The 25,590-nt window shown below is 41.4% G+C and overlaps 1 protein-coding gene across 4 annotated transcripts in view; it reads left to right on the top strand.

Moving 5' to 3' along the window:
• Positions 1-9,275, top strand: part of TMEM154 (transmembrane protein 154) — a 45,169-nt gene extending 35,894 nt beyond the window's left edge. For 2 of the 4 annotated variants that reach the window (XR_005020098.1, XM_036853969.1), the window contains one exon: positions 5,774-9,275. Coding sequence is in view for 3 of the 4 variants with exons in the window: in XM_036853969.1 (XP_036709864.1) it covers positions 5,774-5,789 (16 nt within the window). In the remaining variant the exon portion in view is untranslated. The remainder of the gene's footprint in view (positions 1-5,773) is intronic. The other 2 variants (XM_036853970.1, XM_036853971.1) reach the window with 2 other exon arrangements.
• Positions 9,276-25,590: the final 16,315 nt, after the last annotated feature.

Genomic DNA, 25,590 nt, shown 5'->3' with positions numbered 1-25,590 from the left:
TAATATGTGCCTGGCATTGTCCACATCATGCCAAGACAACCAGCTAAAAATGAAACAATCCAGCTGAGTAAACCTGGAACTCAGAGAGGTTAAGTGATTTGTCCAAGTTTGCACAGCAAGTTTTTGATGAAGCTCAATCTAGAGAAGCTTTTCTTTTAAAATTGGATTTTCATTTTCTTTGACTAATTAGTTAAAATAAAAGAGGTATTCCATAAATGAAAAGACAAGTTAGAAACTTTTAAAAAGAACCCTTAGTAGCAAGAAAGCCATCCACCATGAGGCCCACTATGAAAGTCTTTGGTGGCTGATGCAGTGCAGACATTGACAAGACTGAACCATGAATTGCAAGAAAACAGCAGTTTTGTGTGAACCATTTTGGCCTCTCCACTCCAGTAAATCTCTGTGGCCACTTCCAATTACTTTATGAGTTTCCTTCCTCTTTTTCTCTCTAGTCCCTCAAGTCACTTAAAAGTCAACAAGTATTAAATATTAAGTATATTAAGTGCCAACTGATTTCCCTCAAATCTGAGCTAAGTATCATGAGGGATACAAAGTAACAGTTTATAATCCTGCAGGATGCTAACCTCAAATGAGATGGTAAACATGCAGGGGTGTGTGTATGTGTGTGTGTCTACGCCTGTGTGTGGTGGGTGAGGGAAGATGCACTAAATTCAATACACCACAGCCTTGCTTGAATACTAGCCCAGATTGTGTCTACACCGTGGGCATGATCTATGTGTCTTGGACCAATTCTGGGCCTGGCTCTGATGGCAGCCAGATTCTCGTCTCTATAATTCCACCTGGGCAGGCCTCTTACGGGAAGGAGAAGGGACATTCTATTGATGAAGAGGAAGAGAGCATGATCTAACTGTTCCGTGACTTTGTGCTAAGCTGAACTTTGCATTCCTCCCCAAACCAAGTTAGAGAGCATCATAATTAGAGAAAGGTTTAGCATAGGTTTATTACATCTTGGGAGACAAGCAACATTAGCTGTGGTCAGAAAGAGGGATTGTTACAAGGTAGGTAAACTGGTCAGAAGGACAAAGATGGCTTATTTGATCCTGACTGCAACCAAGGGGCAGTTATGAAACGAGGTGTTACAATTGCACCTCCTCATTTAACTGGTGGCGTTCCACTTGAATGCTTTCTTAAAAATCATCAGATGATGCTTTTTAATCAATTCAATTGGTTTTTTACAGTTTGGAGGCTTGTTACTATACAGCTTTTGGGAAAGCTACCCCACATTCTTAAAATATCTACATATAACACTCTGAGAAAAATCACTCACTCATGCCGCTGTCACAGATAAGTGACCAAAACTGTACGAATTAACATCAAGGCAAGCAATAGAGGTTTGAAGCGGGATCGCTGATTTTATTTGTTGCAATTCTGTGGCAGTTTGCCAAGATATTTTTAACAGGGAACTCTAAGATTTGCCAGAGCTGGAAATATCTGGGCTGATTTGATCATTTCACAGAGATGATAAATAGCCACAAAGATAGCAGGGAACACACCTAACTCAATAAAGGAATGAGCGTGAGGGAGAATAATGCCTCCAGGCTCGGGCATGGGTGGGGAGCCAGGTCCCGAGTTGCTGACTTGCTAACAGGCACGCTGGCCATCACACCACTGGTGAAAGTCGCGTGTGAGAGTTGCGACACTAGGAATGACCTGCTGACCCACTGCTGAAGCAACTTGTACCCACACTGGGACTGTCTCTGGTGTGGCAGGCCTGGCACGTTGTCGGTGTGGCAGGCCTGGCACGTTGTCAGTGCCCAGATCTCTAAGCACATAAGCTCCACACGTATCATGCGTGAGGTCCTGTGCTCTTTGATGCTTTAAATGAATGGGTTCTGGTTGGTGGACAGTGTCACACTCTAAGCCTTCATAATGTTTGTAGAGTGTTCTAAACAAACCGCATTTAGGTTACACTGTCCTCAGAAACTGAAAGTTTGTTTTGGAAGATGGTTTCTTAAAGGCTCTGGCTGTTTGAAGCAATGTTCAAGCTTGTGTTTAACTGAACATTTGCTAGCATAGAGTCTAGCAAAATCAGAATGCCCGTTCATGTGTCTGGAGGTCAGGCCCGTGGCATAGAGCTTCGCCTACATTTTCTCATTGATTTTTTCCAACAGCCTTCTAAGGCACATGGTATTATTATGCATGTTTTGCAGATGAGATGGGCTAAGAAATGTTAACTTGCTCAAGGTCACACAGCGAGAAAGTGACTGAGCCCTGATTTAAGCTCTGCCCACCTGACCTTGTGCTCAGAAAGCCACCATGAGCACACGACAGCATTGGCTCAACCATAGAAGTAGCCCAAGAAGAGAAATACCTAGGCAAAAACTTAATCAAAAAATGTATGGATAATATAAAAAGAAATTGTTCAAATTTTTATGGAGGGACATCAAAGATATAAACAAATGGAGAGAGACATACTGTGTTTCTGAATGAAAGATTCAACAGTGTGAAAATTATCCTTTTAAATTCAACTTAGTCTTTTAAAGATCCCAATGAGCATTTCATCTGGAAGAATAATTGTGCACAGATAGTCAGGGTAATTCTAAAAGAAGGAAAGAGAACAATTGTGTGTGGGGAGGTGGATTTGCAGGGAACATGCTCCAATAATTAAAACTGTGTACACCCAGAACCAAATAAGTATTACTGGCATAGAATAGAATATTCAAAACAGCCTCAAGTATATGTAAACATTTAATATATTATAAAAGTAGCAATTCATAGCAAGTGGATTATTCAGTAAATAGTCTTAAGACAACTGACTAACATTTGGAGGGAAAATTTAGAACTCGACCTCACACTTTAGATTAAAATAGACTCCGGATAAGTTTATATGTGAAAAAGAAAGAAAAAAAATCCAGAAAAATTAAAGGTAAATATTATAACTGTAAGGTGAGGTCTGGTTGAAAAGCATGACACACGGTCAGAAACCATATCAGAAAAGGATAGACTTAACTACACTAAAAACGCAAATTTTTTATACTTCCAAAAACACAATATAAAATTAGGAGGAAAATGACAAATTGGGGGAAAGTATGTGTGATATGTATGATGAACAAAGAATTATTATTCTTAATACATAAATCAATAAAAAGATAATGTCCCATATGAGCAAAGAATATTAATAAGCAGTTTGGCAAAAGAAGAAATTAAAATTACCAATAGAGCTTTGAAAAAACCTTTAGTCTTCCTAGTAACAAAAAAAAGTAACCCAAGAATACGTTAAGGTAAATATTAGATTATTTTCACCTATTGAATTTACAAAAGCTGAAAATAATAATATCCAGTATTAGAATGTTGGGGAAAGGATATTTCCCGAAAGGAAAGTGTCAAGAGAAGGTAAATTTCTAAGGAAGGGGGGTAATTCGACAATGGGCTGGTCAAGCTTTAAAATTGCATACATTTTAACCTAGCAATTCCTCTTCTAGATATTTATGCAAAGGTAACAACTGGAAGCATGCAAAGATGTAGCAATTTTTAGAATAAACAAAAATTATAAATTGGAAATAGCTTAAATGTTTAACAATAAGGATATGCCTAAAAATAATGTTCTTGGTATAGTGAGACAATGGTGTGCTCTATAGCCACTTAAAAAGATATGGTATATTTATTAGCCAGAAAAGAGGTCTATATATGAATGAGAGTGAGAAAAGCAGATTACAGCACAATATGCATAATTCCATTTTTGTACAAAAAGAATACATATCATTATCACAGAAAAAAGTTTGGAAGAATAAATACCAAAATGTTAACTGTAGTGAGGTTGTTAGTATTTTTATTTGGTTTATTTGTATTTTGTATTTTTTCAACAATGAATATGGATTGGTTTTATAATAATTAACTTTAAAAATCACTTCTATTTTAACTGCTGGACACAGATTAGTGTTGTGGACAAAAGAGGGATTTTGCCCATTGCTGTACAGCCTTGTATTTTGGTCTGCTTAGAGTAGCTGAAATGTCAAGATAAGGCCACAAAAGGAAAACATGCACTTCAGAGACTTATACTCCATAGAGATGAACTCCTGGATCTCAGAAATATTATCTTGCTACCACCCAATTTCCAAGAAAGGAAGCCTCCTTGCCCAGTTTAAGAGTTGTTCAGTGTGACTTATGAAACGGGTTGTTACGTTTGTTCTTCAGATAAAGAATGTCTTCATTTTCAGTCAGGTTTCCATTAAATAAGTTTTCCTACAGAAGTTGTCCTTTTGTCCATGTCTGCTTTCCCCTTTCTTTCCCATTGGTCATCCTTCCTGGTCACAGCTTCTTCCCCCTGTCTTCACAACACAGACACAGACACACAAACACACACACAATGTCTCCCCTCCTCTTTCTTGGATAAATCTAGCTAGCTAGCTAGCTAGCTAGCTCTCTATCATCTAGTTAGCTAGCTAGCTGGCTCTCTATCATCTAGCTAGCTGGCTAGCTGGTTCTCTATCATCTAGCTAGCTAGCTAGCTGGCTCTCTATCATCTAGCTAGCTAGCTAGCTCTCTATCATCTAGCTAGCTAGCTAGCTGGCTCTCTATCATCTAGCTAGCTAGCTAGCTGGCTCTCTATCATCTAGCTAGCTAGCTAGCTGGCTCTCTATCATCTAGTTAGCTAGCTGGCTCTCTATCATCTAGCTAGCTAGCTAGCTGGCTCTCTATCATCTAGTTAGCTAGCTAGCTCTCTATCATCTAGCTAGCTAGCTAGCTGGCTCTCTATCATCTAGCTAGCTAGCTAGCTGGCTCTCTATCATCTAGCTGGCTAGCTGGCTCTCTATCATCTAGCTGGCTAGCTGGCTCTCTATCATCTAGCTGGCTAGCTGGGTCTCTATCATCTAGCTGGCTAGCTGGCTCTCTATCATCTAGCTGGCTAGCTGTCTATCATCTATCAAGTTGTTTCAGAGACCTTCTGGAAACACCTGGTGTATCACTGAGCAGGCGAGAACTGAAGTAGGAGTCAGAACAACATGGTCTATTGCAGCCTCTATGAGCCTCTGAGCTAAGGAGACACCAGGTCCTGTTGATGATCATCATTCAGGCACTTCCTTGGAAACACAGGTCACTTCAAGTAGAGACATGCTAGAATTTGGGTGAAAGGACACAAAATTTTTAAAAAGTAGGTGGAGGCAAGGGAGGTCAAGCAGTCTGCTTTCCAGGAGACTTGGGTGGAGACATGGTCTCACTGGGAAAGAGCTACAGAGCCAGATCTGTGGCTGAGAGAGCCAAGTGAGAAACAAAAGCAGAAATTAGCCCGCTAGCGTGGTTATGTCCACACACCATGTCCATAATTTATGTCTACTCACACCTCAAGATGCCTGATGATCGAATTCTAAATGACACTGAGAAGGCACTTCCAGATCCTCTGTGCATGGGGGGAAAATGGGCTTTTGAAAACACGCCAGGACCACAAACCCTTGAGAGAAAATAACATATTCGAAATTTTTTTTTAAGGAAAAAAAAAGGCAGTTTGGCATCTATTCATAGAGAATGGGATTCGATTTCTTTAAAGGGGGAACCCCGACTCCATCTGGTTCTCTCCACATCAGCCCTGGGGAAGGATATTACAACTAGAGCTAGGGATTATTTCTTGGCTTTCCTAGATTTCCTCCTCAGGGTTCAGATATAAAATCCAAACTGAACTGACCTTTGTTTCAGAAATTGTAATCTGGACACCGTCGGCTCCCTGACTGCTTATGTTCTCCTGAGTCACCTCCATAGCTGAGTGACCAGCTCTCAGTAGCTTCTTGGAAATATACTATTGTTCTGTTTTTTGCAGTGACAATGAATCCTGAAACTGAATCGTGCTAATGTTTTCCAAGAGAAAGCAGCCCCGGAGGAAGCCTGCTGGGCCTGCCAGCAGAGGATGAAGAGGATCCGAATTTAATTAATTTCAAATCAACGTAAACACAAGAACCTTTTGCTGTTGCTTCCAGCGCCCACTCTTCCAACGCCCAGTGCATCACCTGTACTTGGAAGAATGCTCGATTGAGAAGTGCTAGGCAAAGGCGTGGCTGCTGAGGGTGGAGGAACCATAACATGCAGTCAGCGCTTATCAGTGGGTGTTCCCTCCACTCAGCCAACCTCTAGATGACTGTACCATTACCCTGGTCACGCTCTCAAGTCCTTGTTACCTTTCTGCTTCATTCCTCAGGGTACAAATCAGGAAGCTGTCTATGGTTTCCTTCTGGGTCACCTTGCGACCTAGATAGCTTTGGATAATTTCCTCTCATGAGTTAAGTTCTCTGATAGGTCAATTACATTCAGTGGGAACTTTGCTCAAGGTGAGTTATGTCATGGAAAAGACAGCAAACAAAGCAAGTGTTTCAATGTGGACACCATCCCAGGGGGTGGGTAAGCTCATTTCCACCTGCCATGAGACACAGTGTGAGAGCCCACAGTCCTGAAGGGATGCTGTTTGGTGACGTGTTGACCCTGAGTTGGCCAGGTGATGGAGGAGTGGAATTCTCAGTGAAAGAGCAACTGTTTTCCTTCTCGGAGAAAATCAACTGCTTGTTCACATTTCCCCACGGCTCATCCCTGTCCTCACCACAACTCCCTTGCGTGTGATGTATGGATAGATGTGTGCAGCTGGGCCTCCTCTGCCACCTTCTGTGTCTCTGAGATCTTTAAGGTTGTTTGGAACAAGCAGAACAGCAATAGGCTCTGTCTGTGCCCGAGGCAGGTACCCTTCCTCACACTCGGGATCTTTCCTGCCAGCCGGACCAGGGCTCGTGTCCTCAACGCAGCTCCCAGGGGGCCACCACCGGTCATCAGAGATGACATTCTACGTGATATTTGTTGACATCCTCCTGCTAGGAGCAATGGTGCAAAATGCAGAAGGGCCTAGTTATTGCTCCCACTCACGTAAAATCAATCTCCATTTAATCCTTAATTTTCCAATTCTGACCTTTAAAGCAATCTAGCAAATTAGGAGCCCTCAGCTCTTCCACGGCACCTGATGTTTTATTCCAGGAAAGAAACAAAGAATGAAAACTGTATCTTACTCCCCGCATATAAACTGAGGGGGGCTTGAGGTTCACCAAATATTTGCTGCTGTTATTTGGGTTCTTGTGTTTGAAAGGCTGCCTTAGTGCATAACGAAAACAGTCCTTTTTTTTCAGAATCCCTTTAACCAGCACTTGCCTTCTGAACTATGCCCACAATTTTAAAGGCAGAGTTCCAAGCCAGGGAGGTCTTTCCACCGCAGTGAAAGATAGAACTATCTGGCTGTGTTTAACCACTGCTCTTAGGCCATCCCGGGATTGCAAAGAGCTTTGGCAAAAGACAGTCTTCATGGTACAGAACCACAACAGATCTGTCTGTTGTATTCTCTTTAGCACATCCTAATATGGCATTTTTGTTTTCATTGCTATTTTGCATATTCATATTCAACTTGTGGTCCATAGTGACTCTCAAGATATTTATGCCAAAATTGCTACTTTCCAAATCATCATTTCTGGCTGTTTTGTTACTTTGTTTCTCATCCACATTTTGACTCTAAAGAGTCTCTTCTTTCTCTAGGTAGCTAAGATTTTTGCTTAACTTTTAGGCCTGTAAGCGTCATCCAATCCTATCAAATAGTGGACTTTAGCAGTTCAGAGAAGGATAGGAGGTCTTGGAGTCTCACTTTGATGAAGTTATATTTTATGATATGGTAAATATATTCTCATTCAGTATTTGAAATGACTTCAAATTCCAGAAGAAGCAAGCTTCAGCAATATGTCATTGTGTTTATATCTGAAAAATGTACTAACCTCTATAGTTGCATAATGTGCAAAGCACTTTAAAAAAAGAGTTTATTCTGGCAAGATATATGACATTAGTATGAGTCAAAACAGCCAAAGTTCAATTCTAGTGCTCTGTATCTTTTTATTACTGTCCAGTCAAGAGGCATCATAGATTATGATCATTCCAAGAACTGTTTTTAAACCCAAACTTAATTTTTATGTTTCAGATTATTGTTAGTAAAAATCTTAATAATTTGCCCTAATTGGGTAGCCAATCAGAGCAAAATCTGACTTTAGAATATTTTCAAGTTGTGTAAATTTTATTGCATTTTTGTACGTATTAAGTAAGCTAAGTTAGCAACATTGCCTTGTTGAACTCCTCAGGAAACTTGTTGTAATAAAGATGTGAAAACCTCAGTCTTAACTCAGTGATGTGACTCCTCTCTCTGGGAAGGTCATTGTCATCCAAACAGCGAGCACATAGCATGGATCGATCTTGACATCCATGGGGTGACAGATGCTTCTGATCACCCTTGTAGCTCTAGCAACGTAAACAGGCGCTTTAAAAAATACTTTTGTCTGTTCATTTGCTTTGGTTGCTTAAACTATCAGTTTTCACCATCTCTGTAAGAAGGCCCTTATGTTGAGTAAACATAAAGTGTACACATTAGTTTCAACTTCTGTCAGAATTAGTACAAATTCTGAATATAGTAGAGCAATAAGACATGGCTCACACTGGGAAGACATGGCTGAAATTCTCACTGTGAGGAAGACATTGACATTTTCTACTGAATTAAATTTACACATGCTGCTTTTTCACACGCAGGATGAATTCTGGCCTGTCTATTTAATATCTACAATAGGTGGTCCAGAGTAGCTTCATTCATAGATTACATTTCTTTGCTTTTACAATAACCAGAAGATCACCGTATATTAGTGTGGTGTGGAAGTAGTCAAATTGGTTATTAATAATTGCATAACCCAAATACCCAATTGCCTGAATTATTTATTTTTTCGCACATCTCTTTCACATTGCCTTGATACTGTCTTGTCTGGTAACCAAATTTTATTTTCCTCTTAGTCCTTTTGTAGATATCTGGTGGGGTTTGTATTGATTTTTGCCCTATTATCTTTTCTAAATAATACGCCATGTTCATGAGACAGCAATCCATACAATATATAAAATAAAACTTTTAAAGTCACCTCTATGGATACTCTAAGCCATTTCTGAAATGATATTTTAAGAAGTTAACTTCTTAAACCAAAGTACTTACAGTAACATAAGGACTTTAATCTCATTGCTGTACAAGATTAGAAATATATGTTGAACTGCTTAAGACAACCAAAGGTGGATGGGGTCCCGTGCCAATTGGTCTCCAGGTGCAGAAGGCTCTGTTAATCCTCCTCCTTCGTTGCCATCATATTATTATCACTGGCCTTTGGTAGGTTATAAATAAATAATTAGACTTTTACAAAAAGCCTATTCTTCACATTTTTCACTTCTTTTGTCTGCATGGAAAGGAATAAGTTAATGATCTCTAGATACTACAAACAGTAGGTGACATCTTTGCCAGTGTATAGATCAGTTGACTGAACCTTCAAGATGGCAGACGAGTAAGACATGGAGATCACCTTCCTCCTCACAAATACATCAGAAATACATCTACATGTGGAACAACTCCTACAAAACACCTACTGAACGCTGGCAGAAGACCTCAGACCTCAGACCTCAGTTTCTTCCCAAAAGGCAAGAAACTCCCCACGTACCTGGGTAGGGCAAAAGAAAAAAGAAAAAACAGAGACAAAAGAATAGGGATGGGACCTGCACCTCTAGGAGGGAACGTGAAGGAGGAAAAGCATCCACACACTAGGAAGCCCCTATGCTGGCAGAGACAGGTGAGGGGGAAGCTTCGGAGCCACGGAGGAGAGCGCAGCAACAGGGGTGCAGAGGGCAAAGAGGAGAGATTCCCGCACAGAGGATCGGTGCCGAGCAGCACTCACCAGCCCGAGTGGCTTGTCTGCTCCCCCGCCGGGGCGGGTGGGGGCTGGGAGCTGAGGCTCGGGCTTCGGAGGTCGGATCCCAGGGAGAGGACTGGGGTTGGCTGCGTGAACACAGCCTGAAGGGGGCTAGTGCGCCATGGCTAGCCGGGAGGGAGTCCCGGAAAATGTCTGGAGATGCGGAAGAGGCAAGAGACTTTTCTTGCCTCTGTGTTTCCTGGTGCGCGAGGAGAGGGGATTCAGAGAACAGCCTAAACGAGCTCCAGAGACAGGAGTGAGACGTGGCTATCAGCGTGGACCCCAGAGACAGGCATGAGATGCTAAGGCTGCTGCTGCTGCCACCAAGAAGCCCGTGTGTGAGCACAGGTCACTATCCACACCTCCCCTCCTGGGAGCCTGTGCAGCCCGCCACTGCCAGGCTCCCGTGATCCAGGGACAACTTCCCCGGGAGAACGCACGGCGCGCCTCAGGCTGCTGCAATGTCACTCCCACCTCTGCCACCGCAGGCTCGCCCCGCATCCGTACCCTTCCCTCCCCCACGCCTGACTGAGCCAGAGCCCCCGAATCAGCTGCTCCTTTAACCCCGTCCTGTCTGGGCGAAAAACAGACGCCCTCAGGCGACCTACATGCAGAGGCGGGGCCAAATCCAAAGCTGAACCCCAGGAGCTGTGCGAACAAAGAAGAGAAAGGGAACTCTCTCCCAGCAGCCTCAGGAACAGCAGATTAAATCTCCACAATCAACTTGATGTACCCTGCATCTGTGGAATACCTGAATAGACAACGAATCATCCCAAAATTGAGGCAGTGGACTTTGGGAGCAACTGTAGACTTGGGGTTTGCTGTATGTGACTGACTGGTTTCTGGGTTTATGTTTATCTTAGTTTAGTATTTAGAGTTTATTATCATTGGTAGATTTGTATATTGATTTGGTTGCTCTCTTCCTTTTTTTTTTAATATATAGATATATTTTTTTTCCTTTTTCTCTTTTTGTGGGTGTGTATATGTATGCTTCTTTGTGTGATTTTGTCTGTATAGCTTTGCTTTTACCATTTGTCCTAGGGTTCTGTCTGTCCGTTTATTTATTTATTTATTTATTTTTTTAGTATAGTTTTCAGTGCTTGTTATCATTGGTGGATTTGTTTTTTGGTCTGGTTGCTCTCTTCTTTTTTTTTTCTTTTTTTAAAATTACTTTAAAATTTTTTTATTTTTAATAATTAAAAAGTTTTTTTATTTTAATAAGTTTATTTCTTTTTATTTTATTTTTTTCTTTCTTTCTTTCTTTTTTTCTCCCTTTTCTTCTGAACCGTATGTCTGACAGGGTTTTGGTGCTCCGGCCGGGTGTCAGGCCTGTGCCTCTGAGGTGGGAGAGCTGAGTACTGGACATTGGTCCACAAGAGACCTCCCAGCTCCATGTAATATCAAATGAAAAAAGCTCTCCCAGAGATCTCCATCTTAATGTTAAGACCCAGCTCCACTCAACAACCAGGAAGCTACAGTGCTGGACACCCTATGCCAAACAACTAGCAAGACAGGAACACAACCACAACCATTAGCAGAGAGGCTGCCTAAAAACATAATAAGGTCACAGACACCCCAAAACACACGACCAGATGCGGTCCTCCCCACTAGAAAGACAAGATCCAGCCTCATCCACCAGAACACAGGCACCAGTCCCCTCCACCAGGAAGCCTACACAACGCACTGAACCAACTTTAGCCACTGGGGGCAGACACCAAAAACAACGGGAACTACGAACCTGCAGCCTGCAAAAAGGAGACCCCAAACACAGTAAGTTAAGCAAAATGAGAAGACAGAGAAACACACAGAAGATGAAGGAGCAACGTAAAACCCACCAGACCAAAAAATGAAGAGGAAATAGGCAGTCTACCTGAAAAAGTATTCAGAATAATGATAGTAAAGATGATCCAAAATCTTGGAAATAGAATGGAGAATATACAAGAAACGTTTAACAAGGACCTAGAAGAACTAAAGAGCAAACAAACAATGATGAACAACACAATAAATGAATTAAAAATTCTCTAGAAGGAATCAATAGCAGAATAACTGAGGCAGAAGAACGGATAAGTGACCTGGAAGATAAAATAGTGGAAATAACTACCACAGAGCAGAATAAAGAAAAAAGAATGAAAAGAACTGAGGACAGTCTTAGAGACCTCTGGGAAAACATGAAACGCCCCAACATTGGAATTATAGGGGTCCCAGAAGAAGAAGAGAAAAAGAAAGGTACTGAGAAAATATTTGAAGAGATTATAGTTGTAAACTTCCCTAATATGGGAAAGGAAATAGTCAAGTCCAGGAAGTGCAGAGAGTCCCATACAGGATAAATCCAAGGAGAAACACACCAAGACACATATTAATCAAACTATTAAAACTTAAATACAAAGAAAAAATATTAAAAGCAGCAAGGGAAAAACAACAAATAACATACAAGGGAATCCCCATAAGATTAAGAGCTGATCTTTCACCAGAAACTGTGAAAGCCAGAAGGGAGTAGCAGGACATATTTAAAGTGAAGAAAGGGAAAAACCTACAACCAAATTACTCTACCCAGCAAGGATCTCATTCAGATCTGACAGAGAAATTAAAAGCTTTACAGAGAAGCAAAAGCTAAGAGAATTCAGCACCACAAACCAGCTTTATAACAAATGCTAAAGGAACTTCTCTAGGCAGGAAACACAAGAGGAGGAAAAGACCTACAATAACAAACCCAAAACAATCAAGAAAATGGTAATAGGAACATACATATCTATAACTACCTTAAACGTAGATGGATTAAATGCTCCAACCAAAAGACACAGGCTCACTGAATGGATACAAAAACAAGACCCATATATATGCTGTCTACAAGAGACCCACTTCAGACCTAGGGACACATACAGACTGAAAGTGAGGGAATGGAAAAAGATATTCTATGCAAATGGAATTCAAAAGAAAGCTGGAGTAGCAATTCTCATATCAGACAAAATAGACTTTAAAATAAAGACAATTAAAAGAGACAAAGAAGGACACTACATAATGATCAAGGGATCAATCCAAGAAGAAGATATAACAATTGTAAATATTTATGCACCCAACATAGGAGCACCTCAATACATAAGGCAAATGCTAACAGCCATAAAAGGGGAAATCAACAGTAACACAATCATAGTAGGGGACATTAACACCCCACTTTCACCAATGGACAGATCATCCAAAATGAAAATAAATAAGGAAACACAAGCTTTAAATGATACATGAAACAAGATGGACTTTTAATTGATATTTACAGGACATTTCATCCAAAAACAACAGAATACACTTTCTTCTCAAGTGCTCATGGAACACTCTCCAGGATAGATTATACCTTGGGTCAGAAATCAAGCCTTGGTAAATTTAAGAAAATTGAAATTGTATCAAGGATGATTTCCGACCACAATGCTATGACACTAGATATCAATTACAGGAAAAAAAAATCTGTAAAAATACAAACACATGGAGGCTAAACAATACACTACTTAATAACCAAGAGATCACTGAAGAAATCAAAGAGGAGATCAAAAAAATACCTAGAAACAAATGACAATGAAAACACGACGACCCAAAACCTATGGGATGCGGCAAAAGCAGTTCTAAGAGGGAAGTTTATAGCAACACAATCCTACCTCAAGAAACAAGAAACATCTCAAATAAACAACCTAACCTTAAACCTAAAGCAATTAGAGAAAGAAGAACAAAAAAAACCCAAAGTTAGCAGAACGAAAAAAATCATAAAGATCAGATCAGAAATAAATGGAAAAGAAATGAAGGAAATGATAGCAAAGATCAATAAAACTAAAAGCTGGTTCTTTGAGAATATAAACAAAATTGATAAACCATTAGCCAGACTCATCAAGAAAAAAAGGGAGAAGACTCAAATCAATAGAATTAGAATGGAAAAAGGAGAAGTAACAACTGACACTGCAGAAATACAAAGCATCATGAGAGATTACTACAAGCAATTATATGCCAATAAAATGGACAACCTGGAAGAAATGGACAAATTCTTAGAAAAGTACAATCTTCAGAGACTGAACCAGGAAGAAATAGAAAATATGAACAGACCAATCACAAGCACTGAAATTGAAACTAGGATTAAAAATCTTCCAACAAACAAAAGCCCAGGACCAGATGGCTTTACAGGTGAATTCTATCAAACATTTAGAGAAGAGCTAACACCTATCCTTCTCAAACTCTTCCAAAATATTGCAGAGGGAGGAACACTCCCAAACTCATTCTACGAGGCCACCATCACCCGGATACCAAAACCAGACAAAGATGTCACAAAGAAAGAAAACTACAGGCCAATATCACTGACGAACATAGATGTAAAAATCCTCAACAAAATACTAGCAAACAAAATCCAACAGCACATTTAAAGGATAATACACCATGATCAACTGGGGTTTATCCCAGGAATGCAAGGATTCTTTAATATACACAAATCAATCAATGTGATAAACCATATTAACAAATTGAAGGAGAAAAACCATATGATCATCTCCATAGATGCAGTAAAAGCTTTTGACAAAATTCAACACCCACTTATGATAAAAAACCCTCCAGAAAGTAGGCATAGAGGGAACTTTCCTCAACATAATAAAGGCCATATATGACAAACCCACAGCCAACATCATTCTCAATGGTGAAAAACTGAAACCATTTCCACTAAGATCACGAACAAGACAAGGTTGCCCACTCTCACCACTATTATTCAACACAGTTTTGGAAGTTTTAGCCACAGCAATCAGAGAAGAAAAAGAAATAAAAGGAATCCAAATAAGAAAAGAAGAAATAAAGCTGTCACAGTTTGCAGATGACCTGATGCTATACATAGAGAATCCTAAAGATGTAACCAGAAAACTACTAGAGCTAATCAATGAATCTGGTAAAGTAGCAGGGTACAAAATTAATGCACAAAAATCTCTTGCATTCCTATACACTAATGATGAAAAATCTGAAAGAGAAATTAAGGAAACACTCCCATTTACCACTGCAACAAAAAGAATAAAATATCTAGGAATAAACCTACCTAAGGAGACAAAAGACCTGTATGCAGAAAATTATAAGACACTGATGAAAGATATTAAAGATGACACCAACAGATGGAGATATATACCATGTTCTTGGATTGGAAGAATCAACATTGTGAAAATGACTATGCTACCCAAAGCAATCTACAGATTCAATGCAATCCCTATCAAGTTACTAATGGCATTTTTCACAGAACTAGAACAAAAAATTTCACAATTTGTATTGAAACACAGAAGAACCCAAAGAGCCAAAACAATCTTGAGAAAGAAAAACAGAGCTGGAGGAATCAGGCTCCCTGACTTCAGACTATACTACAAAGCTACAGTAATCAAGACAGTATGGTACTGGCACAAAAACAGAAATAGAGATCAATGGAACAGGATAGAAAGCCCAGAGATAAACCCACACACCTATGGTCACCTTATTTTTGACAAAGGAGGCAAGGATATACAGTGGAGAAAAGACAGCCTCTTCAATAAGTGGTGCTGGGAAAACTGGATAGCTACATGTAAAAGAATGAAATTAGAACACTCCCTAACACCATACACAAAAATAAACTCAAAATGGATTAAAGACCTAAATGTAAGGCCAGACACCATCAAACTCTTAGAGGAAAACATAGGCAGAACGCTCTATGACATAAATCACAGCAAGATCCTTTTTGACCCACCTCCTAGAGAAATGGAAATAAGAACAAAAATAAACAAATGGGACCTAATGAAACTTCAAAGCTTTTGCACAGCAAAGGAAACCATAAACAAGATGAAAAGACAACCCTCAGAATAGGAGAAAATATTTGCAAATGAAGCAACTGACAAAGGATTAATCTCCAAAACATACAAACAACTCATGCAACTCAATATCAAAAAAGCAAACAACCCAATCCAAAAATGGGCAGAAGACCTAAATAGACATTTCTCCAAAGAAGATATACAGATTGCAAACAAACACATGAAAGGATGCTCAACATCACTAATCATTAGAGAAATGCAAATCAAAACTACAATGAGGTATCACCTCACACCAGTCAGAATGACCATCATCAAAAAATCTACAAACAATAAATGCTGGAGAGGGTGTGGAGAAAAGGGAACCCTCTTGCACTGTTGGTGGGAATGTAAGTTGATACAGCCACTATGGAGAACAATATGGAGGTTCCTTAAAAAACTAAAAATAGAACTACCATACGACCCAGCAATCCCACTACTGGGCATATACCCTGAGAAAACCATAATTCAAAAAGAGTCATGTACCACAATGTTCATTTCAGCTCTATTTACAATAGCCAGGACATGGAAAGAACCTAAGTATCCATCGACAGATGAATGGATAAAGAAGATGTGGCACATATATACAATGGAACATTGTGTATATATATATATATATAATAATAATATTATACTACAGCCATAAAAAGAAACAAAATTGAGTTATTTGTAGTGAGATGGATGGACCTAGAGACTGTCATACAGAGTGAAGTAAGTCAGAAAGAGAAAAATAAATGCTGTATGCTAACACATATATATGGAACCAAAAAAAAAAAAAGGTTCTGAAGAACCTAGGGGCAGGACAGGAATAAAGATGCAGATGTGGAGAATGGGCTTGAGGACACGGGGAGGGGGAAGGGTAAGGTGTGACGAAGTGAGAGAGTGGCATGGACTTATATATACTACCAAATATAAAATAGATAGCTGGGGGAAGCAGCCGCATAGCACAGGGAGATCAGCTTGGTGCTTTGTGACCACCTAGAGGGGTGGGATAGGGAGGATGGGATGGAGACACAAGAGGGAGGACATATGGGGATTTATGTATACGTATAGCTGATTCACTTTGTTATACAGCAGAAACTAACACAACATTGTAAAGCAATTATACTCCAATAAAGATGTTAAAAAAAAAAAAAAGATCAGTTGAGAGTAATCACTGTATTAGTCTGACTTAGGTGAAACCCCTGAAATTATAAATAACATAAGGAACATGGGAAAACTGCATGTTTAATAAATGTCAGCTTTCAGAAAGAGCAAGAATTGTAGTGATTCAACAAGTTAAAAAACAATCTGATACATCAGCAATAATTTAGTATATGTATATCTTGCTTTTAAAGTTAAAAGTGAGATTAATGTAAAAAAATACTGTGTTAGATGCTCTCATTTTACAAGCAATGTAAAGTATTTCCTCAGGAGGTCAGTAAGATCATCAGATGTCATATTTATCACTTGGCTTTTGTCCCACCAACGTATAAATTCTACCTTGTAAGCCTCATACAAGAAATGGTCTCATTGCTGCTGATTGGAACTGATTTGCAAAACTATCAAAGTTTTAAGAGTGATTGAAGGTTTCAGGTTTTTTCTCCTACCTTGCATGCTGAGAATGATATATATAATAATATTTTTTCTTTATGACTTATGGCTTCATAAATGTCAGGTATACATGTATAAATATATGTATGTATAGATTATTCTATTCTCAGCTGCATGGTTTTTGGTACATGTTTATATGCCAAATTGCTCATTCAGCAGTGATAGACTGAAAAGCATTTCTAAATTTAATTGAAAAAGCTCTACAAGATAGGAGAAAAGAAATCTTTTGCGTTAATTTGCAGGTAATTAATGTATACCAATATTTAGAATAAATGTTTATTTGAAAATAAGATATTTGTTTACTAAAGTGTTGATGACTTAGTTACTAAAGTGTTGATGACTTAGTGTAAAGAGGTGAATTATGCATCTTTCTAAAGGAAAATCCTTTTAATTTAACTTCCATGACTATTAAAAAGGATTGTTATCTTCATAGTCGTACTCTTTTGATCCATATACATCTTTAAAATAAATGAAGCAATATCAATGCAAAAAATTCTCTTAGAATTGAACCTGCTTTATGCAAAATTGTTGAGACGAAAAATTAATTGGATTATCTGCATATCGAAATGGTATTATTACCCATTCTTGTCTTTTTCTTTCTTTTTAAGTTGAGGAATAAAATATTAATTGTCTATGGGAATGTAATTTTAAAAAATATTTTTAGTAAAAATGGAAAAATCTTAGAGATAAAACCTTCTCTTTTTCCTGATTACTCACTTTTCTTCATGCCTTTAATTCTAATCTCATTTTCCACACCTTGACATTGTAACAGTTACAGCAAGGCCGACTGGCAGGTTCGTGATGTAGAAAACACGAAGACTTCTTTGAATGGGGATGCATTCTTGCAGGTCACAAAAACTAGTCAGTACATTGACAAAGGATGAGCAGAAAGATTCCTCCTCATGGTCTCAATTAAAGTAAAACTAGTCAGGGACTTCTCTGGTGGTCCAGTGGCTAAGACTCAACACTCCCAATGCAGGGGACCCGGGTTCGATCCCTGGTCAAGGAACTAGATCCCGCATGCTGCAACTAAGAGTTCACATGCCGCAACTAAAGATCCCACATGTGGCAACAAAGATCCTGCATGCTGCAACTAAGACCCGGTGCAGCCAAATTAAAAAATATATATATATATTTTTAAGCAGTACCAACTGTTTAAAAAAATAAATAAATAAAGTAAACCTGGTCAGTTATGGCATCGATAGGCCTCTAGAGTCTGCTGCAGTGTGGATTTCCTTCTTATTTTAACTGGAATGACCGAGCAACTGAAGTGATGGGACTGATCTGCCTGGAGATGACTTGGCCCCAAAGAGCACACAGTTTCCACAGTTTCACAGAGTTAGGGAAATGATGCTTAGAGAGAACAATAATTTCGACTAGCATTTATTATGTGTATCAGATATGGATTAAGTTCAGCCTCTAATAAAATTGTTTTTGACAAGATGGTTTTTCTCTCACACATGAAGGAGTAGAGAGGTAAGCAGGTATGGTAACTCCATGGTCATCTGGGACCCGGGCTCCTGCTGACTCTCCCCCGTGTCCATCAGTGCTGAGCTTCCATCCACGGGGTCACCATGTGATCAAAGATGGTTGCCCCAGCTCCAGCATGATATTCACAAGAAGGGGAGTGAGGGAACCAGGGCAAGGGTGAGGCTCCAAACTAGGTCAGCCACTTTTCCCCACCAGCCCAATGAAACAACTCGGCCTGCATCTCGTTGGCCAACCCATCTGGAAGGCAGCAGGGAACTGTAGTCTCTATGGTTGGAACCTATCACACCCAACAGTGAGGGTTCTGTTTCACAAAGCAGTGAAAGAATATGGGGCATTTGATGGAGTAGCAATCCTGGCCATAGGTTATAAACACTTAATATGTCATCTCATTTTAATGCTCACAGTATACTTTTCAGGTCTCCCCAACTGCAAAGCACATGCTTTAGACCACTGTTTGACACTGCCTCCCCCCATTAAAAGCAATAGGAAAATGTTTCAGAAGGTGTTAATCATTGTCAAGGAGGCCTGAAGGTGGGCACTGCCTGAGATAAATAACAGAAGCTGCAGCATGACAGTAAAGGCAGGACCCTGGAGCCAGTGGAAATGGTGTATCATGCTGAGAAAAAAGGCCAGGTCTTAGAATAGGGGTGAAAAGGAAAAAGCCTAGTTTCTGGACCCAGGTACTGGTAAGGGTTTGGTCACCTGGGAAAAAAATTTCCCACTTGCTGAGGTCAGCAGGATAGCAAGTATACTCTTGAAGGCTGCAATGGAGAGGCGTGCCCAGATACTCTCAAGATGGGTGTTGGGGGTTTCCCCGGTGGTGGAGTGGTTAAGAATCTGCTTGCCAATGCCTGGGGCACGGGTTCAAGCCCTGGTCCGGGAAGATCCCACATTTCTCAGAGCAACTAAGCCCGTGAGCCACAACTACTGAGCCCACGTGCCACAGCTACTGAAGCCCGCGTGCCTACAGCCCGTGCTCCACAACAAGAGAAGCCACCACAATGAGAAGCCCGCACACTGCAACAAAGAGTAGCCCCTACTCACTGCAACTAGAGAAAGCCCACGCAGCAAAGAAGACCTAATGCAGCCAAAAATAAATAAATAAAATAAATTTAAGAATGGGTGTTGGTGTTAGAATTTGAAAGAATTTAAAATAGCATGAAATATCACCTCTTTCACAGTCACAGTCATCTTGGCTTTCAGAATAGCCAAGCATTGGAACTTCCTTGGCGGCACAGTGGTTAAGACTCCACACTCCCAACACAGGGGGCCTGCGCTCGATCCCTGTTCAGTGAAGTAGATCCCACATGCATGCCGCAACTAAGAATTCTAATGCCACAACTAAGGATCCCACGTGCCACAACTATGGAACCCATGAGCTGCAACTAAGGAGCCCGCCTGCCGCAACTAAGACCCAGCACAACCAAATAAATAAATATTAAAATAAAAAAAAGAATAGCCAAGCATAACGTATACATAAGACTTGTGTAGAAGAGGAAAAGCAGCATTGTTTGGGATTCAGCCTGAGTTCAAGGGGCCTACCTCTGGATGCATTCATACTTCCCAAGAGAGAAAATCTGATTGGATTGGTGCTCTGGCCATCTGTTGCTGCCGAGCAAACCAGCTCAAAACTTAGTAGCTTAAAATAGCAACATTCATTAATTTCGCTCATGCATCTGCAACTTGGGTGATGCTCAGTGGGAATGGCTTATCTCTGTTCTGCATGGCATCAGCTGGGGCTGGGGTATCCACTCTCAGATGGCTCACTCACATGGCTGTCAAGTTGGTGCCAGCTGTTGTATTGGGGCTCAGCCAGGTCTGTGGGCCAGGGGCCTTGGTTCCCATGGTAGGGGCCTCTCCGTGGATTTCTTTTCTTTTTTTTTTTTTTATTTTTGGCTGTGTTGGGTCTTCGTTTCTGTGCGAAGTCTTTCTCTAGTTGTGGTGAGCGGGGGCCACTCTTCATCGCGGTGCGTGGGCCTCTCACTGTCGCGGCCTCTCCCGTTGTGGAGCACAGGCTCCAGACGCGCAGGCTCAGTAGTTGTGGCTCACGGGCCCAGTTGCTCCATGGCATGTGGGATCTTCCCAGACCAGGGCTCGAACCCATGTCCTCTGCATTGGCAGGCAGATTCTCAACCACTGCACCACCAGGGAAGCCCCTCCATGGATTTCTTGGGCTTCCACACAGCATGGTAGCTGAGCTAGTCCAAGAGCTAGTCTCCCTAGAGACCAAAGTGGAAGTACATGGCATTTTTATAAGCTGGACTCAGAAGTCACATCCCATCACTTCTGCCATACTGTTATTTGAGACAGTAAAGAGTTCAAGGTGGAGAGGACATACACTCTACCCCTCAATGGGAGGGTTGTCAAGGTCACATTGTGAGAAGACAAGTGAGATAAGCGATATGCTGTAGACATCTTTGGAAAATACGATCTGCCCAAATTGGTGTAGCCCTAAGCATTACAGAGGAAATATGTTAGGCAGTCTCACATCAAGTGTCCTCAGGAATATATGACATCTCTTGAGGCCAGTGCCCCTATGGCTGTCTTTGGCTTAGACATACATCCCTGGTCTAATAATTTTTAGTAGGTGGTAGAACTGGTTTCACTCACTTCATGAGGCATGAGCTGTGGCACAGAACAGATTGTGGGTGGGTCAGACACATAGAAATTTATGACTATTCTCAGTTCATAGGTTATGATGGGACCGGATTGGTTGTGAGCACCTTGAGGATAGATGTTGAAAAGTCTCAGGCAAGTGTATCCCAAACAGTGTTTCGCACTAGTAGATGCTCAATAATCATGGAAAAACCAAACACCTACTGAGCTAAGAGTCACTGTACTACCCTTACTCTGATACCTAGTCAGTCTTTATCAGCAGAGAGAGCAGAACCCAAAGAATTACTCAATTTCCATCATCATTTTCTCTCCAAGTTTCCCAGTTTGTGTTCTTTCTCACCTTCCATCTAGTGGATTCTGATATCACTTTTAATCTTTATTTGAAATTGTCCTATTGTATGTGTGTTTTATTTTTAGCTACCTTAAATCCATTCTGGAAGGAGGCTGAGAACAATCATAATTGAACTAACAAGCAAGTGGAGCTGGAGGAGATAAAGTGGCCCCAATTTGGAGGGTGAAGGAATCCTGGGGAAGGAGCCCAGAAGATCATTAAGATCCTCTCCACAGTTCTTTCTGCCTCAGCTCTGGGCTTCTCTTCTTTGCCCTCTGGAGGGTCCATGGAGAAAAGAAATAGAGGTTTTATTAATCAAAGAGTAAATAATCTACTTAAGGTGATGATACAAGCACAAGATATGGGTTGTTTCTTCTCTGGGCAGGAAGACAGATTAACTAGATAAGAGGTGCTATACATTCTTGCCGAGATGTTCTCCAGCCAGCACCGGATGTCGGTGAAGGCAGCCAAGCCAGTTGACAGGGTGAGATAGTAAACTAGGAGACCCATTTATTTCACACTTCCATGAATCTGGACAGAAATGTCTCCATCTTGTTCCAAGTGGTGACTGATGACTTTTTACCTGGTGTGAATGTATCCCCACCCCTGTTCATTCCAGATGGACCTCCATCCTTCCTCTGTGCTTATACTACCCAACTTCCATCTTCAGGGAGTTGGGATAGATCTACCTGAGGAAGCAGCCACATGGATTAATGTCAGGATTTGTGTTCTCAGTGGGGCTGGGAAGTGAGCAAGGAGAACTTAGTGGGCTGGGGGTTGGGGGAGAATGTGAGAAAAAATTCTTAAGGAGTTCTCTGGTTAAACAGGAGAAACCAAGATTAGTTGTGAAGATCAAAAAAGGGCAGGAGAGGAGTCAAAACCTGGGACACAGATTAGAGGCAGGAGTTAGAAGCGGGATAGAAAGGGATGGGAGTGGGATGAGGGGGCTCTGGGTGATTCCACAGTGGAGCCGAGATGTCCACAGCCTGCCTCTATTGGCCCCTGGACGCACAGGGAGCGGTGGTCAGCCTGGCCTAATGGTGGGAGGGTGGGAAAGACACCGAAGAGCCAGTGCTTTCTCTTCGCCAGAGTTGCACACCCTCCCTGTCAAGTGGGGAACCCCAGCTCCAGGGAGACAGCATGAACAGCAGACCCTGGGCTAGGACGAGTGTCCCCACAGCACAGGGCACATACCCCGACTCCTGTCAGAGCTGACAGGGCCACCTGAGGGAGGGGGCAGGCCACCTACATCTCTGGCCAGATCCAGAGTAGTGACATGAGGTGTGGACAGGGCAAGGCCCAATGATTTCCTTTGAATAAACAAAAAAATTACCCTTAATAAACATACTTCTCCTAATTTTTTTTTCTTAAATGTTGGTGTGTTTGTTTAAACAAGACTCTTGTTTCCAGTAAGAAAATGTCCCACTCAAATTGGCCCAGGCCAAGAAACTTAGGGACTCCTGGACCCAAACTGGGGAAAGGCAGGAAGACAGCCAGTACCAGGAGTGTCTGGAACGAGGGACGCCAGCCTGGTGACTCCAACACAACCAGGCTTCCAGTTTTCTCTCTATCTTTCATTCTGAGACCAACCTTCTCCACAGGGCTATGACGATTGCAGCTAGTAGCTCCAGGGAGCTCATCTTTCCATCTTGTCCATCAGAGTAGAAGGGAATCTCTTTCCTTGCATCAAATTAAGAAAAGTCCCCCAGAAGGAAGTAGATTAGACCATCTGGGTTTTATGTCTAACCCCGTGAAAATGGGGATTGGGACTGACTGCGATGGACATTTCTTTCTTTTGCCACAGGTTGAAGTCTGTGCATGTGTGTGCATGCACTGGTTGGATGGTTGGATGGGTGGATGGGTGGGTGGATGAGTAGGTGGGTGGTTGACTAGTTGGTTGGTTGGTTAGTTGGTTGGTCGAGGAGAAGAGGATGCGGGGGAAGCAGTTTCCAAGGGGAATCAGAGCGTGGCAACCAGATGAAGGGCATTTGGGCCCAGCCACGTACACAATTATTCACTACTAGGTATGCTCCTCTTTCCCATTCCACTCATTTACCCATGCAGAGAGTCAGAGCTCCAGAACCATCCAGGTTCCCAGGATGGTGGATTTACCGATGCTTTTCACATCCTTCTTTGTGCATTTAAAGTATTTTCTAAATGTTCTGCAGTAAATATCTATTGCCTTTGTAGCATAAGTTTTTTAAAAAAAGAACAGAGTGGGTAAGTTTTCATTAACCAAGGCAGAACTATTAGGAACCAAAACAGAAAAATCCTAATTTTAGGTCTGATATTCTTGCAGCATAAATGTCTTTTGAAACTTAGTTGCAAAGCTGACTGACTATATTTAGGTGTACATGACCAGGACCATTTTTTGTAGGTAGGAAAAAGGATACTGAAAAAAAAAAAAAAAAAAAGGTAAGAGGGCTTCAAAAACTTGCTCCATAAGGCAGAATATATAGATTTTTCTACATGCTCTCCTGTAAGCCAGGCAGTTTCCCTCTTTCTCTTCGGAGACTATGGGAGAAGCAGGGCAGTTTCTGGAACTCTGTATATACCCTGTGCATGAAGTCACTGTTTAGGACAGGAGCGGAGGAGGCTAAGGCGATTGTCAGGACCCTGAGAAGCTAAGCAAGACTAAGGCAGACCAGGAAAGATGTTCTCTCCCCACAATGCATAATATCTAATCACTAGGGTTCTTTTCATTTTCTTGCCCTAAGGATCATTTAACATTGAAGAAGGTTTTGAATAAAGAGCAGAAATATGCTCCATTTAAAATTCTCTTTCTCATGCACTTTTGTAGCAGTCAGAGTTTCCACAATGAATACACACAACTTTGATAGAGTAAAAAGTTATTGAAAATAAATTCCAGTTAAAATCCTCTTTCTAAGAAAGAGGCAGTGAGAAGAGGGCTGGGGGTGGACCTTGGTGGGGCGTTCACGGGGTGACTCCCTAGAGCAGCCTAGCAGGAGCAGGGTTTCCTGAAAAGGGCAGGCTCACTTACCAGCTGCTAGTGGAGAGTTTAAAAAAAAGGGTCAGTGAGAGAGGAAGCCAGTCAGAAATCCTGTATAGAGAAAATACTGGAAGGCTTCCCTTCCACTGGGATTCCTTCATTCAGCAAACATGTATTGAGTGCCTATTATGCTCCAGCTGTTAGAGACGCAGAGGGGGTGGAGGAGTCTGGTAAAGCCCAGAGCCCCTGGAGCCAGATGGCCTGGGTTGAAATGCTGGCTGTGTGCCCCTGGACAGGTCACCTGACCTCTCTGTGTCCTAGTTGCCTCATGAGATTTTTCTGGTGAATGCTCTGAATAGTGAGCGCCTGGTGTATGTTAACGATTGTATAGTACTGGCTGGCGCTCTTATGGTCTCTGCCCTTAAGGAGTTCAGTCCACAGGCCGAAACAGCACAAACTGGAAGTCTATGAAACAGGACGAAAGGCCTGCCAGGTTCATTTCGTCAAGTTACAGAGTTGCTGGGAGGCTCCCCCGATGAACAGCTTGTGGGGAGTCGTGCTGCCCAGGGCTCTGGCCCCAGGCGCCATTTTGTAGGTCACTGGGTCACAGAAGGCATTTCTCACAAAGGTAGAGTCCTTCTAAGTCAGCACGACAGGGTGATGATGAAGATTTTATTGAGTAATTCCTCTGTAATAGGCACTTTCCTAAGTGTCCGTGTGAGGTAACTCATTTACCTCACCAGATAGGTATATTATTACCCCCATTTTACAGATGAGGCAACTGAGGCACGGAGAGGTGAGGTAACTTGCTCATGGTCATACAGGTAGTATGTGGTAGAGCTGGGATTTGAACCCAGATCGTCTGTTTCCGAAATCAGCCTGCATCTCACCAGGGTCACCATGCAGATGTGCCATTTTTATTGACTTCAGAGAAAGTTTGCAAAGTGTGACCCTGGATGCTGTTTGCATGCTTATTTGAGTTTCATTCATCTGTTCCTTCAGTTGCCATTTGCTGAGCCGCTTGCTCTCAGTGGGGCACAGTGAGACCTG

Source organism: Balaenoptera musculus, chromosome 5 (genome assembly GCF_009873245.2).
Source record: "Balaenoptera musculus isolate JJ_BM4_2016_0621 chromosome 5, mBalMus1.pri.v3, whole genome shotgun sequence".
In the NCBI taxonomy this organism is placed as follows: domain Eukaryota; kingdom Metazoa; phylum Chordata; class Mammalia; order Artiodactyla; family Balaenopteridae; genus Balaenoptera; species Balaenoptera musculus.
The sequence above is the reverse complement of the archived record's forward strand: the minus strand, read 5'-3'. Positions and strand labels throughout refer to the sequence as shown.